The 17,766-nt window shown below is 34.4% G+C and overlaps 1 protein-coding gene across 3 annotated transcripts in view; it reads left to right on the top strand.

Moving 5' to 3' along the window:
- Positions 1 to 17,766, top strand: part of IDE (insulin degrading enzyme) — a 40,910-nt gene that overhangs the window by 6,268 nt on the left and 16,876 nt on the right. For 2 of the 3 annotated variants that reach the window (XM_005417371.3, XM_031061166.1), the window contains exons 5-14: positions 336 to 448; positions 854 to 1,016; positions 1,621 to 1,713; positions 2,257 to 2,348; positions 3,823 to 3,903; positions 5,906 to 6,009; positions 11,182 to 11,284; positions 12,247 to 12,369; positions 12,980 to 13,062; positions 17,104 to 17,248. In XM_005417371.3, coding sequence (XP_005417428.1) covers positions 336 to 448; positions 854 to 1,016; positions 1,621 to 1,713; positions 2,257 to 2,348; positions 3,823 to 3,903; positions 5,906 to 6,009; positions 11,182 to 11,284; positions 12,247 to 12,369; positions 12,980 to 13,062; positions 17,104 to 17,248 — 1,100 coding nt within the window. The remainder of the gene's footprint in view (positions 1 to 335; positions 449 to 853; positions 1,017 to 1,620; positions 1,714 to 2,256; positions 2,349 to 3,822; positions 3,904 to 5,905; positions 6,010 to 11,181; positions 11,285 to 12,246; positions 12,370 to 12,979; positions 13,063 to 17,103; positions 17,249 to 17,766) is intronic. The other variant, XM_031061173.1, reaches the window with a different exon arrangement.

The raw sequence follows: 17,766 nt of genomic DNA, 5'->3' as shown, positions 1-17,766 counted from the left end.
TTTTGTGGAATGTTTCTTTTGGTAGGTGTTCAGTATGTGATGTATCTTTCAGTTCTAGCTTAGTTTAATCTGTAAAACGTAGAGACATATTTTCAGTTACAGTATTTATTTTATGCATGATTGAAGCCTTCCTTTAATAAGCATGGTGCTTCTAGCATGTTACAGTTTAAAATTTAAATATGAATAATTGGTTTTTCTGAAATGAAAAATCATAACACCATTAAAACTACTTTTCTGTATAATTCATGAGTCTCCCAAACAATATTAAAAAAAAAAAAAGTTTGTCAGAATCCTTATATAATGACTGTGTTTTTCCTAATGTTTCTTTATTCTAGAATCCTTGGATGAGCTGACTTGCTTAGTGGTCAAGTTATTTTCAGAAGTAGAGAATAAAAATGTCCCTATACCAGAATTTCCTGAGCATCCTTTCCAAGAAGAGCATCTCCGGGTACGTTTAGGGATACATCTTCCATCCAGAGTCTACATTTTAAATGTTATTTTTTATGTTTCAGTAATACATTGTGCACTTCACTACTCTTTTATCAATGTCCCTGTTAAATTCCATATTTCTTTATTGATTTTCCACCCACTTTTCCATGCTGAGTATAGTTTTATATAGGTTATAGTAAAGGTTGCACATTTGGTTGCAGTTGTAAGCAACTGTGAGATAAGTAATTTTGTTTTTATCATGAATGGCTGAAGTGTTGCCCTAAGTTTTAGATACTTTGGAGATTTGGGAGATGTGTTTGTAATGTGTGCGTGTGTGAGGGGAGCATGATACATGCTTCTGAGATGAATACAGGAAATGAGTTTCCCTTTGTTTATGGGTCTCCTTGCTTGTTTCTCTCCTCAGCAACTTTATAAAGTGGTTCCCATTAAGGACATTAGAAATCTTTATGTCACATTTCCTATACCAGACCTTCAGAAATACTATAAATCAAACCCTGGCCATTACCTTGGCCATTTGATTGGGCATGAAGGCCCAGGGAGTCTTCTGTCAGAGCTTAAAGCCAAAGGTAAGTCCTTCAAGGGTGGAGAATTGAAAAATATTTGATCACGCAGTTTTTTAAACTTTAACTATGTTTCACTTAAAATAGACCTCTATGTGTTAAAACCTTTATCTATTTGAGTAATTTGAACTCCAAGTCATTTTGTGCTTTGTTTTTGTTTCTGCAGCAGGGAGGAATAGATAGGTTACTCAGGCTGCTGAGGCTATTATTTCTTTGACTCCCCTTTATGTGCCTTGTTTAGAGAGAGTTATTTAAACTTCAGCATAATGATCTTGTCTCTATTCTGTCACTAACTTTGAGGTTACTGTCAGGTCTCTTAATGTCTGGAACATGTATCTTTTGCTATTTTACTTTATATCATTTTGTTCCGAACAGAATCCAGTAATCCAGTAATCAAATGATCCTGAGTTTGTCATATCACTCTAAGTACAAAATCAGATGGAGCTGACTTGGGTTATGTTTAAATTGCACTGTTGCTGTAGGCATTAATGAAGTAAAGGAAAACATGTAAATGAATCAGAATGGGTTTTAATGTTCCTGAAGCATGCAAAAAGTTGCATAAATTGTTACAGATTTGTTTATGTAATATAGTTTCTTTTTAATGACATAGGGTGGGTAAATACTCTTGTTGGAGGCCAGAAGGAAGGTGCTAGAGGTTTCATGTTTTTCATCATTAATGTGGACTTGACAGAAGAAGGACTTTGTAAGTGAAGCACTTCGTCTGTATTCCATGTTATTGCTGATGTGATTGACTTGTGTTTGTATCTGAAGAGACTAATTGGTATTATAGCTTGAAAGCCAGTTTATTTTAATTAACTTGTTATTATTCTGTGTTTAGTTCCCCTAAGTATGCTAACACGCTTCACCTAACATAAGAAATCAACTTAAGGTTATATTAAATGAGTTAATTAAATACTTTAATAAACTTCTTTAAAGAGGAAGAGCTGTTAATACCTTTGTGTTCTACTTATTCATACTATTTAGACCTGAGTTAAATTATATTGTAAATCAATATTTTGACAAAATAAGACATGTTCAGTGCACTTTTTGAAATTAGCTGGGGCATAAACACTTACCTTAAATTAATGTCTGAAAACAGCAAGTTTAACTTTTTTGGTGGGATTGCAGATGTACTTACAGATCTTGATGTATCAAAGTGTAATTAAAAATAAAACCATATTTGTGTTCATTAAATTTCTTCTCTGTGCAGAACTGAGTGAATTACTAAGTCTTTTTCAATTTTCAGTGCATGTTGAAGATATTATTTTGCACATGTTTCAATATATTCAAAAACTGCGTACAGAAGGACCTCAAGAATGGGTTTTCCAAGAGTGCAAGGTAAGTAATTGGGGCTGTACCATATGTACTGGTTGTCTTTGTTACAAACTTCTTTCATTATTAGAGTATTTGACTTTGTAACTAGCGTTTAATAATCACATGGTAATTAAGTTTGTTCATTTTTAAGATGCAACATGACACAAATGACCAGTACACTCAGAATACATTGTCCTAATGCAGGTGTGGAATGCTCTTATAGAGCTGGGATTAGGATGGCATAATGGAGGTGGAGGAAGAAGGATCTTGCTCTGTCCACAAGGGTTTTACCTAACTTTGCTTAGTCTTCACTGAAGAAGGGGGGAAACATTTACTGTGAGGAGTAACATTGAACTGGAAATTTAAATGGCTGCTATTCTACCCCTCCCTACTTTCAAGTGTAAAATTGTATAGTTGAGATTTTAAAAGCAATAGGACATTGAATCTGCTGTTTGTTCCCCTCATCTTTTTGAAAAGTCAACTAAAGACGTTTCATGAAGAACTTTGGCAGTACATGTCAGTCTTTGTTGAACTGTTTGTGCTTCTTACACGTCTGGATAGTTCTGTGTGCACAGAGCAAAAATGTAGTGTCCTTTTAGATAGCACTGCTCTTCTCAGTGTCAGTGTGAAGCCCAGTTTTATTTTTATATACATATATATATATATATACATACTTGTGAATGTAGTCTCAGGTCTTGTTATCCTGTGCTGAAAATCCCAATGGATTTGTTTCACTGAGAGAGTAAGCAAATCCAAGGTTTGGAAAAGACAGTTCCATCCTTCTGTCTCATTCCTGTGCCTTTCCCTTGCTCCTCTTTTCGCAGTCCCTGAGCTCCTGAGACTGTGGGGTGAGTCAGAGAGCTGGCAAACTAGTATGAAAAGAATCTTTGAGTTTACTTTTGGCTGAATTGTTGAGTTAATCAGTCTCTCTGCATGGTTTCATGGAAGGATGGACTGTCCTTTTCACTGGCTTTAAAGTCTTAGCTCTCTTTAATTCACCCTTGCCATTGTATCCTAAGAATGATGTGTTCTATTTCTCTGGCTGAGACAGCAAAAAGAAACACACTTTTTCTGTCTCTAAACTTACTCTTGGCTGACTGAACAAAAGGAGAAAAGGAAGAGGGAGAGAGAGACACTTCAGTTCATTAATATATGACAAACATTGCACTGGAGCACTGTGTACTGGTGGGATCAGAGTTGGTGTGTTTTCAAATTATCAGGAGATTTAAATATATGAGAGATGAGGCAGATCTCTTAGCTTGAAAAGGATTTACAAGACTTATGTAACATTTCACATTATGAGACTATCACAAATTGCTTGCGAGTTTGATGCCCTTGAATAATCCTGAAAATTTATCTTACGTACTTGTGTGCTGTAACATGGATACAGCAAAAGTACTTCTTTTCTTACATTATAAAAAGGAATTATGTAGCCAGTAATTATTCTTAAAATAGGCTTTAATTTATGATCTTTAATCATTCATACATTGTTTTCTAGGATCTAAATGCTGTGGCATTCAGATTTAAAGATAAGGAACGGCCACGAGGTTACACGTCAAAGCTTGGAGGAATGTTGCACGTAAGTGGAGGGGATTGTTTTTGTTTGGTTGTTGTTTTTTCTAATAATAATTTAACAGTGTATTTGATTATCCACTTAATAAATACAGGCATCTGTGAGGTCCTTTGCACTTCTTGTATGCTGCATAGGCCCTAATTTTGGTAGTCAAAAAATCGCATTCTGTTCGTTCTACCATTTTATACTTCTGTATTTGGTAGAACTGATTATACAGTAACTGGAGGTGCTATTTGATCTGTTTCAGTGTTTCTAAAGACATATGTACCTTGCCATTGCATTTGGTAGCAAAGTGTTCTCTAGGGAAATATTAGACAAGGAATATTTTATCATAAACACTGTGTTCCTTAGTTCACAGTGTTGAAATACTGTAGTAAGCAGAAATGTTTGTATTAGGATTGCAAATTACAAATGCTTGACTTCACAGATGTGATTGCATATTGGTGCTGAAAGAATCACGTAGCTTTTACTTGGTCTTTCATGCTTCTTGCAAAATTCCCTCATTTTGTGCTAATGGAAGATTTAGGGGGGTTTGCTGAGTTTTTTTTGTTCTAGTGAAATTACACAACTTTTATACATTGCAGCCATTTGTCATTTTATACTTAATGTCTGTCTCCATCTGTTCAGAGAAATTTTTAGTTTCTTTGCAGGAATTACCAGTTTAAATTCTTTTGCTGGAATTACTGGTCTAAAATAATGATGTTTAATTTTCAAATTTTCTATCTGTATGCTGAAAAGCATTAGACTTGGCTGAAAACATGTCAATGGATATTTAAAGAGCTCCTGTGTGGCATGCTGTCTCTTGTTTTTGTTCTGTCCAATGCCTAAAATCTCTAACAAGTGGACTTCCGACTTCTGAAACAGTCTTTTAGTATTTGTTGGATTATTTCTGATTACAAGTGCTGTCTCCAAAAATCAGGCCAGGAAGTTGCCAGCAGTGTTCCAAAGAGCATATTGAATGAGGACTTTTTTTTTTTTAAACTGTCTTTCTTTTGCTTTGCAGTGTGAATGGTAATTTTTGTTCTGCTTTAGTAGTTAAATGACCATCAAATTCTGAATCTTTAGCATTCCCACTTGAATTTTTAGTAACACAGGTTTGGTTTGTTGTCCTTTATCTCCACCCCCCACTACCCTTTCTCTTTTCAACAATCCTTTTTGTGACTTACTCTCTGTTCTGGAAGTCATTCCACTGTAGTTTTTTGTATGATGTATATAATTCAGAAAACCATTTTGGAATAATTCTGGTTGAGAAAAGTACATTGGTATGGCAAATTGCAAGTACTCAGCACTTACGTCACCTGGTAATTTTCCCTTGGTAAACAGGTGTTTTATCAAGAAAGTTTTCCTGTCAACTACATTAATCATTTTCAGATGAGTTTTAGCTTTTTTTTTTTCTTCTTAAGTTGCCATGTACCTTAAGAGATTTTCAGTTTGACCCTAAATAAAAAATGTTATAATTAAGTGTTTAAATATTTATTATACTTTTAGATATTAAAATATAATTTTCTTTAAATTTTTGTAAATAAGAATTGAACTGTTCAAGAGTCCTAAAAACACCTAGGTTTTGTGTTTCTTTGTTTTATTTTTCTTGTTTATGTTTTGTTTTCCCTAAATGCACTCTCGTGAGTGCTTGGTCTTTTACCTTCAGAAATATCCTGCAGGGGTCAGCATTTACCATGTTATTTTTACTTTAATCAAAATACCATTTAAAGGTGGGTGACTTTTATATTGACATATTAAATATTCTAAGACAGAAGAATGGTATATGTAAATGATATAAAATTGCCTAGTATGTGAGAAATATGATTACATAGTTAGAATGCTACTGCCTCTTGTTTAGTTTTGAGGGAGATTTTAAAACATCCTACACATCCCTAATTTGAAATTACCAAGATAATATAGCTTTAGTGACCAGGAGTGTTTGCTTTTATTTCCTCTACTGAACCACAGCTTTTTCATGCTTACTTTTGTTTAATTCACCTACGTATTCCTCGGCTTTGTTTTTTAGTATTATCCTATAGAGGAAGTATTGGCTGCTGAATATTTGCTTGAAGAATTCAGGCCTGATTTGATAGAGATGGTACTGGATAAATTGAGACCAGAAAATGTTCGGTGAGTTAAACTGTATTTTAACACAAACATCATAAGAAAGCAGATGAACTAATGGAAACAGAAATCTCAGGTGTCTCTTACAGCTCCAAAGTAAATGTGATTGAAAAACATTCACTGTGTTTCTTTGTATGAGAAGGTCTTAGATATATGTTAATTTATTTTCAAAGGTTGATGTATTTCAAATAATTATTAGATAATGTCAAATAAACTTGAATTATGAAGTATATTTGCAAAAGTGATGGGGTTCTGGTGTTTCTGGGGATATGCAAGTAATGATAGAATAAATGGAGTTGCCTATATTAGCACCAGTAGTTGCCATAGTAATTAATGCCCTTTAAAGAAGGGCCTATATCTTTGTGTGTGGGTGTGCATCTGTGTTTAATGTGCATGGGATACTTCAGCTGGAGCTTGACTGTGTCGAAAGATCATATTTTGAACAAACAATACCTTAATTAAAGTCTCTAGTTCTGTTTCCCAAAGTATTTAATACTTTTCTATTTTGAATGTATTTTCATGTTACTCTACCACCCAAGTTCTTGAAAATTTGATACCTCTAACATATAAGCATTGTTTTTAGTAATTAACATAGAAAATGTGTAATTACTTGCTCTCTGTAGAAAGTTTAACCAAATTCCACATGAATGTGAACTTTCAACTGGTTTTAGAATTGCTTACAAGCAATAGGTAAACCTGAGCTGATGCTGATTTAGTAAAGAAGCTGCAGGTGTTAATGAGATTTGATGTTTATTATAGCTTCACATAGCTTTGAAGCATAGGTCTTAACATTGCAAGAAAATAGTCAATATTATCTGATTCATAATGTAAATTGGGTCTTTGTTACTGCCCAGAGAACTTCCAAAGCATCTTCTGACTTCAACACTGAAAAATTGCTACAAGTACATACAGCCATAGATTCTTTAGTTTGTCAGATACTTTGCATGCTACAGACCACTCACCACTTTTCTGTGTTACTCTTGTTGCTGGCACAGCCAGTCTTTTGACATTCTTTCCTTAAGAAAGATGTCTTTCCTTAAGAAGGACTTAAGAAATAGATGTAATTTAATAGATGAAGAAATGTATCATTTTAAACTTTTGTATAAAAAAGGTACTAAATATTGAGAGAAACAAATTACTTTCAGAACTGGAATAAACCTGGTTTTATGGGTTCTTCAGTTAACTGTTAAAGAAATTATATATTGTCTTATCAGACTTTCCTACTTTCATTTGACTGAAAAAAAATACTAACTTGTATGTAGTACTATGTTCCTTTTAGATATATTTTAAGCACTTATCCTGTGAAATTAGAAGTAGATTGAAATGAACTGCAATTTTTAAAAATCTTTTACTTAACTAAGACCTTCAAAGTATAGTAAAATATAACAGGGAATATAATTTTATAGTATGTTTTGTTTTAAATTGCTGGCAAGATACATTATCTTGGGAAGGGGAAATTTACTTAAGTATTGCTAAAAGTGATTTAGTGGTACATTATGAAGATTCAAAAAAACCACTATGGATTTTGTTTTTAGTGGGCTCTTTTAAAAGAATGAGTTGAGATTCCAGATGTTAATAAAAGGGTCCCCTTGTGTTACACTTTTTAAAAAATTACATCTGTATCTATATGAATATAATGAATTACCAATTCAGTAGCCTGCTCCCTTCTTTTGTCTTTTTTGAGCAATTTTATATGCTTGTAAAAAAATCTGTGCACATCTGTTTTCAATATCTATATTGTTTGGTTATCCAAACAATATGTGTATGCTCATGTTTACCTTTCTGTTCTCCCTTTTTATGAAAGAATTATTATGTGCCACATCCTAACTTCGCCTGTTGTTTGGCATTGTTTCCCTGTTTTGATTGGTTTTTTTTTCTTTTTATGTCTTGCATACATTCTGTCTTGAGGTGCTTTACTTGGCACTGACTTTTTCTTTGTATTGTGGTTTTATTTATCATTTCTTTTCCATTCATCTATATTAAGGACCTCTTGACATAGCTATATTGTAGTAATTGCATTCAGTGTCTTTTCCAAAGTATAGTTTTTCAACTGTTATTTTCTTAACAAACTTTGAGTTTAAAAAGTATGAAAAAAATCATATTCACAGATGGTATGCATATAAGTATGCGTGTGCTTCCATTTGACTGACCCATAATAGAAAGTGTTCATATTCTCCTCCCACTTCCACACTACTTGTTGCATTTAGTGCCTTAATTTCCCTAAGAGAGAAACTTTAAAATGTAAGTATTATTTTTACTTGTTCAAACTGTATTGGGTTTTACCAACCATCTGTGAAGATAAGGGAATAGACTTGGCATGTGTAGCAATCTTAGCTGAAAAATGTAATTTTCCTATCATTTCCAAGGCATTTTTTTCCCTTCAACATCTGCAGAATAAATGTTCTTATTAAAATTTAAGAGGATAGTGACTCACCAGATTAAGCAGCTAAAGAACATTTTCCCCTGGATAGTAAGTGGGTTTTTTTTCCTCTATTGATAGCAGAAGTGCAGCACTAGTACTGTCCTAGAGGGAAGAAAAATAAAATGAAAGCCAAAAGTGTTGATAGAGAAATTTCTTACTACTGGAATTTCACAGACTCTCAGCAAAGTTATCTCAATGCACTTGGTGATGCTCACCCTGAAGGTAAACATGCTAGAAATATATCTATTTGTTTTTAGTTGCATTGGATCTGAGCATCCATTTTGAAAATGACAATTTGTTTGCTTATTTCCCCCCACAAATCCTTGGTAGCAACTTAGTTTTACTGAACACTAAGAAATGACTTGTGCTTGTGCAGTGATCAGAGTGCTGCACCCCACCCAGCAGCAGCTCTGTGTGTAGTTTCCCTTACTCTGGTTTCTGAGGGGATTTATACATGAGGCCTTTGAGGAGCGTGTGTTGCCTCACATCAGTTTTACTGATGGTTCTATTATGGACAAATGTAGGCTTTTGTTATTTTTGTCTCAGTCATGTTGTGTTATGAATTTGAATGAGAGAAAAGTAATTTCTTCCATTGTTTGATAGTATCACGATTTGGAAGACAAAGTTTAAATTAGGTCCAAAAAAATCAGTCCTTTGTAAGTATAGATTTACTTTGACATGTTTGTTACTAATGTCACAAATACTGACTAAGTATTGTAAGTCTATTACTTTTCCATCTTTAGAACCTTGAGTTTATAATCTTTTGTGGAAGTACATTCGTTTTAAAGCGCACATCCTCTTCCCAAGTAACACTGTCCTGTGGATTTGTCACCTGTAGCTTCAATTTAGATTTCAGGAGGGTGAAAAACAGGATAGTATTTAGTAAATATGCATCACATTGTAGAAACTGTGATTGTTTCTGAAATTGGGTACTACAGCAGTTTACATATACAGGAATGTATATAGAGAAGTAAATAGCATTCATGAATAGCTCAAGCCTAAATATATTTAAACAGGTCGTATTGAAGATTACCTGATTGCCTGTCTTGATTTCCCAGTGCGTTTCCACACTGTCTTAGAACATGTGGATGTTCATTGTGCTGTACAGCACAACAGAGAAATGAAAAGCAAAAGTAATGTTACATAATTAGTGACTTTAGAGATGGGTTACAGTATATTGAAATACCTGCATGGCATAGCATTTCTACCTGCTGTGCTTCTCTTCCCCTCTTTTTGTGTCCTGGTCTTCTTTCCTGTTGGTCTTAAGTTGTAATTCTTGGGCAGACAAAAAGCCTTTTGATTTGTTTCTGTTGTTGTGGGTATGTTTTTGACAACTCAAAATGTCAGTAATCATTCCAGTAGTGATTTGGGATAAAGGGAAGGATCTGTTGAAGCAGAGCTGCTGGAAGAATTACAGTGTTGGTTTCCACAATTTTGTTTTCTGTACAGTGAGTAGACAATTATTTTTAGCTCCTGAATTTTAGTATGCTCCTGTAGGAAATGTTTGGGTGCTTGGATTGTCACTACTTCTTGAGCGTCAGCATGTTGGAGAAGGGTAGGAGGAGGAAAAGTTGAATAACAGACATATTCTAACAGTATATTCTAGCATTAAACATCTTTGTCTTGCTGCTCTAGCCATATCATTATTGGAATTTTATTAGGATAATTTTTTCACTTAAGACTCTAACTTCTTCTTATTATTTACTGTGCAAAAAGATCTGGTAGCTGGGTTGCTCTGAAATTCTAAGAGACTTTATAGTTTTTGTAGTCTCTTAGCAGCTTCATACCTGTGTTCTGGTTTAACCACAAGCCCCACACAGCCACTTGCTCACCCAGCTACCAGTGGGATCAGGGAGAGAATCTCACGGTAAAAGCTGGAAAAGTCATGGGTTGAGATACAGACAGTTCAATAGGGAAAGCAAAGGCACAAAAAAAAAAAGAGCAAAGCAAGGAATCAATGTGCTGCTTCTCATGGGCAGGCAGGTATTCAGCCATGTCCAGGAGAGCAGGTAGTTGTGCTACTTTTTTTGACCTTCTTAGAAACATCTATTTACTCTTCCATTGAATAGTCTTTTGTGTTGTACATTGTTCAATAGAATTAAAGGAATTTTCTTGACACCTATCATGCAGGCTACTAACAAAATACTGATAAGTTTGTAGTTTTCTTTATTCTGGATTTCTTCTTCTTTAGGTGTGTTCTTTAGTTCAGGCAGCCCCTTGATGATTGGAGCTCTTAGTCACATGGTTTAGTTTTAGGTAGTCCTGCAAGAAGCAGGGAGTTGAACGTGAGATGATCATTGTGAGTCCCTTTCAAATGTGGGGTTATCTACAATTCTTTGACACTAGGAATGGAATAAAATTTCTATAATCAGTATTTTCACATATTTGGATGTTCCTACAGGTGGTATAGAAAATTTAATCACTTCATCAATTTTCTAGAAGATTGCAAGAACTGGTTTGTTTTCTGCAACAACAAAAGTCTTAAAAATAGAAATTGCATGCCACACTACTGTTGTGTAACCCCAGGCTGTAACACTTCAGAAAAACAGTGGCATTAAATGACTGTGGTAACCTGATTTCATGGTTAACCTTAGCATGTAGTTCAGTATACTTATACTTGCTCTCCTGCCCTGTAATTGTCTATGGACTGTTTGCAGAAATAAAGGTGTTCTGGTGATGAAGCAGAAACAGTGCTTGAAATAACGTCTCAGTGTTTTCTCAGACCCATTCATGCCAAAGTGTCTTTTTGTTTTCAGAGTTGCAATAGTTTCCAAGTCTTTTGAAGGAAAAACTGATCGAACTGAAGAGTGGTATGGAACACAGTACAAGCAAGAAGCAATTTCTGATGAAGTTATTAAGGCATGTTAAAATTGTAACATTCTAATATCTGCAAATGAAAGTCAGTGGTAAATTCTTTGTCCAATTTTCCGTGTAGTTGAGGGGGGAACTTAAATCCACTGCTTTTCATAGCGTGAAAATCATACAACGATTCTGTTTAATGTTAAAGGAAGTAAGAATGTTATATTAGTCTTTAGATTTCAAATATTTATTACATAGGAGGGATATATTTTAATGGTTATAAACCATGTTAAGTGCAGGGAATGTTACAGTTTTTTTCTGAAAGAAGAAGAAGATCCCTAATATGCAGTGGTTGAGTAAAAATGTAAGCATTAACATCTCAATACTTAAAACTCTCTATTATATGTTAATGAATAGGAAAAAAAGGAATTTTAAAAAAGGAATTTTATTAATTGTTCTATGTAACTGTTTCTGAAGTTGATTTTTGCAGCATAGAAAGTATGTTTTGCCAGTTAAATGAGACTCTAAAAATCAAAACTCAAAAAAAAAAGAGGGGGGCAAATCCTTGTTGAAACTTGTTATTGTTCTGATCTTCCAAGAAGAGATGACTGTAAAATTTGCCTTAGGGCTGAATTGGACCTTCTGAGTGTGCTCTGAACAGACATTGCATAGGAGCACTTCCTTGAACTTGACCTTGCCTGTGTTCTTCATTAGAATTCTTGGTTAAGTGTTTAGTTTAATATCTTCATTTATGGTTCACGGTAGCAGAAAATATCAGATATAAACCCACCCTCCTCTCTACTATAAACTTTTCAAAATTATTTATCTGTAATCCTCCTTCTAAGAGCAATTCATCCTGCTGATAGCCTACTCCAACTTTTTTTTCCCCTTAAAAATTACAAAGAACGTACTGGAATACATTTTTAATAAAATCTTTTGTTTTAGTGTAAAATAAATAAGCCCATATATGCTTTAATTAAGCAGAAGTTGGTGTAGCTTCATTGTTTCTTCTATTGATCTAGAAATGGCAAAATGCTGACCTGAATGGGAAATTCAAGCTTCCAATGAAGAATGAGTTTATTCCTACAAACTTTGAGATTTTGCCATTGGAAAAAGATGCAACACAGTACCCTGCCCTTGTCAAGGTAAACTGTCTGTATTTGTCCTGTTTGCCTGACCTTCTAGGAAGTTAGAGTTTAATTCCTCTGTTTTATAAAATACAGATCATCTCATATTTCAAAGTGTAGAAAACAGAAAAGTACAAAACTTTTTAATATTTTGTTGCAAAGACAGTAGAAAGTTCATTTTTGCTGAACTTTGGACTGTGGCAATTTGTGGTCCTAGGAAAGTGAATCTAGATACAGCTTGAACTCTCTCTGCCCTTTTGAAAGTGTGTCAACAGTTGATAAAAATAGCAATAGAGCTGTTTATTCAGCAGAAGGGTGACTGCCACTCTTACATATTTTTGACCACTATTGAGTAAGTCAAGGCTGTAGGGAAGACTATTGTTTTGTAACTGTGTAGAGAAAACGCCTGTGATTGCTTGGAAAAATGAGAGAAGTGTCATTTAGTGATCTCAAAATATAGTGAATATATATTCACTATATATATATTGAATATAGCAATTCAAGCAATATGAATTTAAGGGGATAATTCTAAGTGGTGATTTGAAGTGGTGAAGAAATTTTTTTAAAGCTGTGGATACATTGCAGTTAAAAGTCAGATGACTTAACAAAACCTCTTTTCTTGACACAGGACACTGCTATGAGCAAACTGTGGTTCAAGCAAGATGACAAATTTTTTTTGCCAAAAGCTTGTCTCAACTTTGAATTTTTCAGGTATGCAATGCTAAGTATATCACATAAAGTCATCTCCAAAAGTTTCTTATTTATTTGGAATCTGCATTTGTGTGGCAAACATTTTCTTGCACGTTAGAATCTATGTCCTTACTTTGAATAAGTCTTAGATGCAGGAAGGCACATGTAAGATATGCAGTAATTGAGTAGCAAGAAATTTGATGTGCTCCTTCTATATTGAAAGGAAAAGTTTACCTAAAAATACTTCCAAACCAAATTTTCTTTTATATTTTATTTGCTATACCTAAAATATACCTGCCAGTAGAACCCTCTACATACTGCAATATCCCTCTTTAAAAATAACTGTGTATTTTAAAATTAATTACTAAATCACAGCTATTTTAGCTTGTGTTTTCTTTATGAAATGCTATTCTGATAATAGTTTCAGGCTCAAATTCTGTTTTCATTTGCATACTGCAAATCAGTTGAAAAAGTGCTTAAAACTCTGGGATTTTACTTAACTGACATCCATAACTGATTGTACTTTTGTTTTTGAAGAGCATTGTCTATATTATCAATGAATGTTTGATTCTGACTCAAGATGTATGATAAAATGATGTAGTGTTAATTCTGGTCTTGCATGACTTTCACCATAGGAAGATAATCTTTTTTAAGTTAGCATGACAGTGATGGAACTTCTTAATGTTTCTTTCAAGTAATAAATTTCTAACTTTTGAATTAAAAAAATATTGCTGTTTTTAAAGTGCAGCTGATTTTGTGTTGAACTACTGAAAGCCAGAAAAAATTCAGGGACTCTTCTTTTGCCTAATTAAGTTATTTGGTGATATTGATGGAAGGGCCATTGTGGGGACTCCCACAAATGCACTGTGGAATTCTTGTTTTGAGAGAGCACTTGAGATTTTTCTTACAGGATATTATACAGAGGTTTTTTTCAGTGTGTGTCATGTCTTGGTACTGGTTTTAATACTAGTTGGGGAAAATAGCTTGCTTGGGCATTTTCTCTTTTTTGCTTTTTGAAACCACAGGCTGGATGTTAGAACTGTTTCAATGTGTGTTAGAACTTCAATGTGTCAGGAAATGGAGGAGCAAAATGAGAACTCCCCATCTCTCGTTCAGAGAACAGCAATTGCAGTGCTTTGCCTTCATTTTCATTCTTGGTGGCTTTCCCTTGTGCTATGTTTGGCCAAAATTCAAAATAGGATTTTACTGATGGACACTGAGTTTACAGTTGTGGTGTTTTTTTAAATCAATTCAGGTGAACTATAGTGAACTATAATATATAACAATCTGTGAATGAATAAAAGATAATAATTGGGTTTATGTACAGCGCACAAAGGTATAAGTGTATGCAATACACACAGTATCTTAGAATTGTTTGTGTTGGAAGTGACCTTTAAAGGTCTAGTCCAGCCCTCCTGCAGCAAGCAGGGATATCTTATCTAGACCTGTGGAGATGGTATTTCCCAGTTAGATTTGTGCTTTCATCTCAGTGTGCCCTTATGAAAAGCCAGAAGTACTCGAGCTTTGCTGACCATTGTAATGGAATGATTTGCCTCTTTCCTCCTAGGAGCAGCTCCAGGTGACAGCTGGCTTTTTTCCTTAGGATTGGGAGCAAAAGTTCTTTCCTTTTCCTTAAAAATCAGATGGTAATTGTGTGTGAGCAGGAGCAAGGAGATTTTGACAATACTGGGTGCATCACCTCTAAAAGATGTTGTAAGCAGGTTTGTCTAGTTTGGATACTTAAAAAAGATTCTTGGAGAATCTGTCTCTATTTGGTCATGGTGATGGTCACTGCAGGAAATGGTGAAATGTAGCATATTTATTATAGAGTGATTGATGGAATCACTCATATCTCATGGGACCAGGTGGACTGGTGAATAAAGCCACCTTTATGACGTAGGTTGTCATAAAAAGTCTAAACCTCAGTTCTAGATCAGAACCTGAAGCCTGTGCTGCCTTGTAGTGGATTACAAGAATTTGTTCACAATGCAGACTGCTTCAGTATGATAAAAAAAAAACTAGGGGGATTTCTTCTGCCTGCAGCCTTGATCAACATGAAGCATAGAAAGAATCCTGGTCCAGATGTTGTAGTAGCAATTGCTGTGTAGATAAATTAAGAGGAAGTTGATGAGGTTGGTTTCTCCCTTAAATATACAAAGTGCACAGGAACAATGAACCTCTTGAAATCACCTTATTCTGAAACTGAAAAAAACCCAGGCATCCTTGTGTTAAAGAAGCAGCGCAGTAAAAACATCTGATGTACTGCTCAGCCTAAAAGAGGATGATAAGCTTTTGCATTTGTATGAATTGCAACTTAAGAACTCAAAAAGTATCCTTTTTTAAAAGGGAGTGAAACAACCGTGTAATATGGTGATGCTTTGAAACTCAGCACTTCAGTGTTGATTCCAGCTATGTCACTTACAGCTGTTTGAAAGGGGAAAGGACTAGACTTCATGGGGTTTTTTTCAACAACTCAGTCATTAGTGAGAGTTGTTCTACTTCTTTGAGTCTAGTGAAAAAAAGATAAACTAGAAATAAGCATTTGTTTACAAAACTGTCAATAATAGGAAGCAACTCCCAGAACAGTTGTAATAATTGTTTTCTGTTATGTTTTACTTGAGGATTAATGATCTAGGAGTTGTGATTTTGTTCAAAATTCCCAGTTGGCCTTTGCCAGCTAAGCGAGAATACAGAATTTAAAACCGATACGGATATAGTAATCACTCAAACTGATTAAATCTGTGTTCTGGTATCAAAATGGGAAAGAATTTAATGAGTCTTGAGCAAGGTTTATAGGTTTGACCTACATCTCACTTTGAATTTGGTCTTAATTTAAAAATTCAGTAGTAATTGGATTTATATCATTTGGCATATTAAAATTGCTCAGTTTTGGGAAATTCTCATTGTAGGGAGAAATGCAAATACCAGTTCTTTTGTCTTTTTTACTGACCTGTTTGTTTAATCTGGGCTAAGATTTCAGACTGTAGCAGGCTCTGCTTCTCAAATATATATATTTGAAATTATTAATTTAGTTTGTTGAAATATCTTCCTGTGCTTCCTTTTCTTAACCTAAAAGGAAGGAGAAGTTAAAAGCTACGAGGAACCTTCTTAAAAATGTCTTTGCCATGTGTTTTAGTTATCAGTTTGTGTGTTGTGGTCTTGTTTTACTACATTAGTGTTGATACACACAGTGAAATACCCTGCTGTATAGATGTGAACATATTTAATAGCGTGCATGTCTGTCTGCTTCAGGAAAAAGTCAGGTTTGAATTGTAAGCCATATCCTGACAGCCAGTGCTTCAGATACTGGTGATCGTATCAGTGGCATTGATAATGAGTTTACATGCACTTCAGAGATTTTACCAATACATATAGTACAAATAACTTGTCTTCTCAAATCTTGGAAACAGACAGGTATTTAACAATTAGCATGGTTGAAGCATGACTTGAGTCTTTGAGTTGCATTTCTTGTTTTGAGAAATTTACAAGAGTGTTGTGTATGATCTTGTGCTCCTAATGCAACAGTAGGTTTTGGAGAGTTGTTGCCGTTGAAAAAATAACACAAAAAATTACAGTAGTAAGAAAATGGATAGACAGACTTATCTTCTGAACTGACCTTGGCATATACTGCTTATTGTCATACCAAAAATTGTTGATCTCCTAATTTTTGTAATAGAAACTGATAGTGTATGAGTATTAATTAATTAATGTTCAGTACATGGACTTTCATTTTGGTCTGGTAAATTATGTTGGTATATTTAGTTTCTTTTACTCTGGTGAATTCTGACTGTGCAGCCAAGTAAATAAAACATGTCTTGATTTATGAGCATAAATAGAATATCTCTGGGATCTTGAGTGTATTTAGTCATCAAACCATATGCAAGCTAAGTAACACTTTTCAGATGTGTTCATATTTGGCTTCGAAATAGGAGTCCTTCAGAATGGGATCCATCAGCATAAAAACCCAGAAAATACTGTTTCCTTCAGATCAAACTTAAAAGGCCAAAAGAAACAGAGAAATAATTTTAAACTGCATATTTTACTTTCAACATTTTCTTCCAGCCCATTTGCTTACGTGGATCCCTTGCATTGTAACATGGCCTATTTGTACCTTGAACTACTCAAAGACTCCCTCAACGAGTATGCATATGCAGCAGAACTAGCTGGCTTGAACTATGATCTCCAAAATACCATCTATGGGATGTATGTAAGTACTCAAGTCAAGGAAGAGCTTAGAGCCATGAAACTACTTCCACTCATCAACATTTTTGTATTGATTTGATGGAAGGACTTTTAAATAAAAAAATGAAGGCTGTTAGTCCTTTTGATCTTGGTTATTAGCCATCCTTTCTTTGATTTGAATTTTAAGTTGAATTTCATTAAAAGTCTTCAACAGTCTTTTAGTTCACATTAAGCAAATTTCCTTCTTTATTTCTATATCATTCGTGAAATTAATTAGTATGTAAGATTTCTTCCTCCATTGAAAAAAACCACAACCCTAATCCAAGCTTACATATTTGTTGGTCAGATATCTACTAAAAACTTTCTGACTGATGGGGTAAAAGACCCCCTTTTTATGTGATTAAACAAACAGTATACTTCTGCTTTCCTGTTCAAGAACTACTGATCATGAGGCTGCATATACATACTCTTCAGTCATGTTTCTTCATCCATTACCTTGTCACTGCCTGAGGTATCAAAGCATTTCTTTTGTTTTTCTTTTTG

The sequence above is a fragment of the Geospiza fortis genome, unplaced genomic scaffold, assembly GCF_000277835.1.
Source record: "Geospiza fortis unplaced genomic scaffold, GeoFor_1.0 scaffold130, whole genome shotgun sequence".
In the NCBI taxonomy this organism is placed as follows: domain Eukaryota; kingdom Metazoa; phylum Chordata; class Aves; order Passeriformes; family Thraupidae; genus Geospiza; species Geospiza fortis.
This window is presented reverse-complemented; position numbering and strand designations above follow the sequence as displayed.